The 6000-nt window shown below is 45.3% G+C and overlaps 1 protein-coding gene across 9 annotated transcripts in view; it reads left to right on the forward strand.

Moving 5' to 3' along the window:
* Ttll5 (tubulin tyrosine ligase like 5) overlaps nucleotides 1-6000 on the forward strand; it is a 256735-nt gene that overhangs the window by 205040 nt on the left and 45695 nt on the right. For all 9 annotated transcript variants that reach the window (XM_005343377.3, XM_026780184.1, XM_026780181.1 and 6 more), the window contains one exon: nucleotides 4840-4922. In XM_005343377.3, the coding sequence (XP_005343434.1) occupies nucleotides 4840-4922 (83 nt within the window). The remainder of the gene's footprint in view (nucleotides 1-4839; nucleotides 4923-6000) is intronic.

Genomic DNA, 6000 nt, shown 5'->3' on the forward strand with positions numbered 1-6000 from the left:
TGTTTTCTCCTTTATAAGAGTTGCCATGGTGCTTCTTCCCACCATAGAAACCCTAAGTAAGACAGAAGTTGGTACTGGGAATGGGGTATTGCTGTGACAGGCCTGACCATACTTTTGTTTGAAGGAATATGGACCTTGGGACTGTGGATTAGAAAAGCAGTTGAACACTTAAAGTACTGCTTAATGAGTCATCCTAGTAGGAGCATGGAAGACACTGGTGCTGACTGTGATTGCAACTGTAGGGGCCTGGCTCAGAGGTTTCAGAGGAGAAGAATTTTAGTATGTTGGCTAGAGATGGTCCTTGTGATATTTTGGTAAAGAATGCAACTGCTGTTTTGCCCTTGTTCAAGCAGTCTGTCTGAGGCTAAATTGAAGCATCTTTGGATTAATTTCATTGGCAGAGGAAATCTCAAAACAGCCTACTATAGACTCTGTCATGTGGTTATTAGTGTTAACTCAAGATTTATATGAAAAGGAGCAAGCTAAGGAGAAAAGGAACACTGAGAAGTGGAATGGAGCTAAGTGCTGTATTCAAGGGCATAAACAGATAAGAAATGGGATAAAGGGAGTGGTGACCTCAGGGCAAGATCCCACCCAGCTAAATTTCTAATTTGTGGGAAAGAATTAAAGAAAAGCTTAAAGCTGGGTGTGGTGGTATACTCCTTTAATCACAGAACTCAGAGGCAGAGGCTGGTGGATCTCAGAATTTGAGGCCAGCGTGGTCTACAGATCCAGTTTCAAGACAGCCAAGCTTAGGTAGTAAGCCTCAGTAAGCAGCAGAACTTGACAACTTCAGCCACGTGGTTCTGGCTCTAGAGTCAAGGGTATAAGAAAGACATTTTGAAATCTCCCTCTGCGACTAAAGAAAGCCACTGAGGCCAGGCATGTGTCAGAGGTGTCCCTGAATGGAGGCCTAGAGAGGTCATTGCATGAAGCTGTAAAGGTGAGGTCTAGATTGCCTAGGAGACCCCAAGATGTTGGAGATATCAGATACCTGCCAAAGAAAGCTGCCCAAGAGAAAGAAGTGTGTTGGAATCGACAAAGTTGAAAAGGGTTGGAGATCTGAAGAGTTATTTTGACATCAGACATGGATATACAGAGTTTGGAGTTTGCCCAGCTGGTTTTCAGCTTACATTGGTCCAGTATTTCCTCCCTGTGCTCCCTTTGCTAAATTTTGGAATGGTAATATATAATGTTGGGAGTATGTGATCTTTTTTTAATTTTGATTTTATAGAAGAGGACAGTTAAGAGATTGCATGAATCTTAGAAGACTTTGAATTTTGTACTTTTAAACATTGTTGAGGCTGATAGACTATGTGACTTTAGAAGTTGGACTAAATGCATTTTGCATTGTGATATTGTTATAAGCTTATGGGAGCAAGGGAATGGAATGTGGTGGTTTGAATATAATTGGCCCCCATAATCTCATAGGGAGTGACACTATTAAGAGGTGTGACTTTGTTGGAGTGGGTGTTGTAATGGATTAAATAAAATGCTGCAGATCCCTGGTGGCTGCAGCAGCAGAAATGCTGCAGGTCCCCAGGCAGCAGCAGGCAATGGGCCATGTGGCAGCAGGCAGCCAGTCCCAGGCAGGGATGGTGCAGTTCCCTGAATGACTGCAGCAGGCCATGAGAAGAGACAGATGGGCGCACCACTGGACCACACCACAAGTCTCCGAAGGCGGCTGTTCCTGGGCAGCCAGCGAGCCACATGGCAGGCGAGAGACAGAGTTGTGGATAGGCACCCCATGCAGAGTGAGGTTGGATATTTATTTAGTGGGTTATGGAAGGGAAAGGAGAGTAGGGGAGAAGAGGAGAGGGAGGGACAGACAGACAGACAGAAAGACAGAAAGACAGAAACAGAAGGGTAGGAAGGGGAGAAGTGGGAAGAGATAGAAGATGCCTCTTCAAGAGGGAGATGGAAAAGGAAGAGACTCAGGCTGCAAGCAAGAAGGAAGATCTTCCTGCCTCAGCAGATGGGGGAGGGAGTGGACATGTCTTGTCTCTTAAAGGGACAGGACAGATCATTACAGGTGTGACCTTGTTGGAGGAAGTGTGTAACTGTAGAGATGGGCTTTGAGGTCTCATATGCTCAAGCCAGACCCAGTGTCTCAGATAACTTTCTTTTGCCTGAAAGTTAAAAACAATGTAGGACTCTCAGCTCCTTCTCCAGAACCAGGTCTGCCTGCACACTCCCATGTCACAACCATGGTGATAATGAATTAAACCTCTGAAAATGTAAGCCACCCCAATTAAATGTTTTTCCTTTATAAGAATTGCCATGGTCATGGTATCTCTTCACAGCAATAGAAACCCTAACTAAGACACCAGAGAATTCATTTCACAGCCACAGAGGTACAGCAGGAACCATGGAGACTAGCTGGCTTGTAGTCTGGCTAATATTAGCTTTCTTTTACAGTTCTGACCACCTGCTTTGGGTTGGTACCACCTCCAGTGACTTGGCTCTTCTACATCTATTAGCAATCATTGTGTGTCCCAGGCCTCCTCCCCCCAGACACAGACACAGGCTAATTTGATCCAGGCAGTTCCTTAACTCAAGCTCTTCTTTCAGATGATTCTAGGCTATATCATATTGATAATTAAAACCAAGGAAGACAGCTTCATCCCTATGTTCTTAGGTAAATATCCCTGAAATACATTTAACCCTAGGAAGATTTAAAAAATAGCATTTTGGGGCAAGTGTAAAAAAACACCCCCACCCTGGCCAGCCATGTTCAGAGTGGGCTGCCCAGAAGTTGTAATGTATTTTCCCAAGGAAATGATGTTAGCACAACACAAACATGTTTACCCATAGTGTGCCAAAACCAGACATAACAGGCCTAAACCATTTTGGATCCTAGTGTTTCCATGGAAAATTTCACTCAGATTTTCCCCTTAAATTGCTGTGGACACATTTCTCCATCAAAGAGGAGTAGGGGCCCTATGGATGACACTGTAGAATCGTGGGTCCAACTCCCAGCCTGTGGTGCTTGTGGTCGGATGATGGGGGTGGGGGTGCTGGAGATCTTGGAAGAGGAACAGAGGAAAGCCTTTTAAAGGGGAAAGAGAGTTGGGAGTTCCAGAGAGGCTAAAATGAAGGTTAAGAGACTTGGGGAACCTAGAAGTCACTGGGGCTAAACCTTCAGAATCTCCTTACTATCTCTTTCTTCTACAGAACCAATGAGTTTGTCCTCCCTGCCTCCCTTCTTACTGTTCACCTACAGGCTTTAATGAAACCGGGTTCAACCCCATGCCCCTCCCTACTCAGGTGATCTTAAAGCAAGCATAATAATTTCAGTGTCTGTTTACTTCTGTCAGGGAGATGGCCTTGTAAGAGGGGACCCTACTTCTTTCTCAGCAAGAATTACAAGAGCAAATATCCCCCTTTCCCTATCTGGTCCCCACATGTTCCCAGGACCGGCAGTATAAGCCTGCTTCTGGCTCAGAATTACTGAACAAATTTATTTCATCATAAAAATTTTTTCCCTCCTCTCTGCTCTGGGCCAACACCTATTTCTTAGAATGTCATGACTCAACTGAAAGAGGATTTCCTCAGAAAGGTCATCCTTGCCCTTGCCCTGCACCAGGGGACTCTGCTCCCTGCTCCCCTGCAGTCGTCTGCGCTGCTCCTTTCTTTCCTTACACGTTTACTTCTTCCCCGTTTGCTTTAATGCCGGCCGCACCACCCATCATGAAACGCAGGGCCTGCTGAGGATGTTTATGGGGACCAGTGAGTAGGACAGCAGCGCTGGGGGAGGGGTTCCAAAGAATGTTGGATAAATGTTCAACAGTACAAAGCCAACCGAAGGAGCAAACTCTGCCCATAACCTCTCAGCTAGAACTGTTATATACCAACTGGAATCTAGGCAGATGGCCCCAGTAAGTAAATGTGTTTGTGGGCATAATGGGTCAAATTTCTTCCAAAACTATGTATTAAATATCTGCTATAAGCAAAATGCCTCACGTGAACAAGACTGTTGATAGTCTCTGTCTTCATCGAGCTTGTGTGCCAGGCAAGATGACACATAGGCTCCATCTACATAAATTGGTAATTATAACCTTGAAACTTATAATTTTGATAAACGCAACGAAAAGTTAGAGAGCTGTAAGAGCCTTTAACAGGAAGATCTGGCGTGGTCTGTAGCCGACGTGCCAGGGTAGACTTTCTGAGACATGCCGGAAACCTCTGCACCAAGATCCGTCATGCTCTGCCTCCCCAGGGCTGGCCTGACGGGAGGTGTCGTATAGCTTGCTCCTGAGGAGCCTCAGCCTAATCTAGGAGATTTTGCACTATTTCTTGGGGATCCTGTCTGTGTGCTGCGGACTGATTGTTCAGTAGCGTTCCTGGCCCTTACTTGCTAGGTCACCCATTGTCTGAGGGCTACAGTTGTCTCAGTCAGTTCGATGTCCAAGGCCAGAGAAGAACGATGGTGATCAAATCTGTCCCTCCTCCCTTCCCCAAGAGCCACTGCTCTACATGAAGTGCAGTCTTTCAAACATGTTATTTCTCTAGGTCAGAACCACCAACTAAGTATTCATTCACTAAATAACTACTTGTTGACTAGTGAGACACCACAGTGAGAAAAGAACCATGCAGTTGGGAATAAACAACAAAAGGTCAGTTTTGAAATACATAATATTTTTGGAGATGGCGGTATCTATTGGTGAAAGAAGTCATCTGTGGGAACATGACATTTTAACAAAGACTTAAAAGAAGCAGGGGCTTGTGTACCATGAGAAGAAACTCCAAGACCAAAGAGAAGGCCATCAGAGGTCTGTCTTGACCATGTCCATGAGAGCTTCGTGCCTGCAGGTCTCACCGGGCTCCTTTGTGTTTCAGAGTCTCCGCTGTGGAAGGGCAGCTGAATGGACTTCAGAGCAGCCTTAACCCTGCGGCCTTTCTGCCCATCGCCAGTTCCACAGGTCAGTGGCCTTTCTCTGGGTGGGGCAGCAAGGAAGGTGGCACCTGGCAGTCCTCTCCTTTACCTCTGTCAGGAGCTTCAGCTCAAAAGAACAAATGTCCTTTGAAAGCATTGGCAGATAGGTATTTTGATATTTTTCATTAGAATAATAAGACAGCCTGGTGTAGCTGGATTTTTTTCTTTTCTTGTTTTGGAACCGATGGGGGTAAATGCAACGTCCTTGTCTAGCAGAATGCTCTGAGTTTTAATGTGAGCACACACTCCTTGTGTTTGACTGGTACTTCACTCTTCACATAGTGTTTCTGAATGTTGGATCTCTCAACCCTCATGACAGCTTCATGAGCTCCATCTGCTACCTCCCCTCCCATGAGGAAACTAAGACTCAGCATATTAGTTATCCATGCATCAAGTTAGATGTCTGGACTTTAATGTAAGTTTTGTGTTGATGCTGACAGTCTGTCTACAGGGCCCATAGCCTCTCGCTGTAAGTGCATATATGCAGGGAGGGAGCAGTGAGCCAAAGGTTTGTTTTGTATAATAATTTATAAGCCCACACTAATCATAAAACTCAAAGAAAGTCACTTTGACTCAAGTCAACAAACATTGACCACTGAACACAGGCTCCTGAGTCCACACAGCACAGGGTAAGCAAAATGGTCTCCACTCTATTTGGGGCACTGAAAAACTCAAGGAGATGGAAAAGGCATGGGAAATGGCTACAGGAGATTCTGTGACTGATTCTGGTCCTGGGGACATGGGGAATGACAACAGACAACATTGACTAGGCCTTTACCATATGTCATATGTGTGTTGAGCACTTTCTAGCAACTCCATGGTCAAGTATACAGATATAAGATCTGAGAGCCCCTGTCTTATTTACGTGTACGGGAATCGGCAGATTGGGAAGTATACTAAAGCATCATGGAGTACATACAATGAATGCAAAGGCCCTGTCCCATGCACATGTATGTACTTTGTCTGCAAACCCCATTTGTTAGTATGGCTGGGGAAATGGTTATGTGCAAAATATGGCAAGAGGAAGTATCAGGGCCAGTCAGAAGCCCTGGAGGGAGCCTGTC

Source organism: Microtus ochrogaster, chromosome 1, assembly GCF_000317375.1.
Source record: "Microtus ochrogaster isolate Prairie Vole_2 chromosome 1, MicOch1.0, whole genome shotgun sequence".
NCBI lineage: Eukaryota > Metazoa > Chordata > Mammalia > Rodentia > Cricetidae > Microtus > Microtus ochrogaster.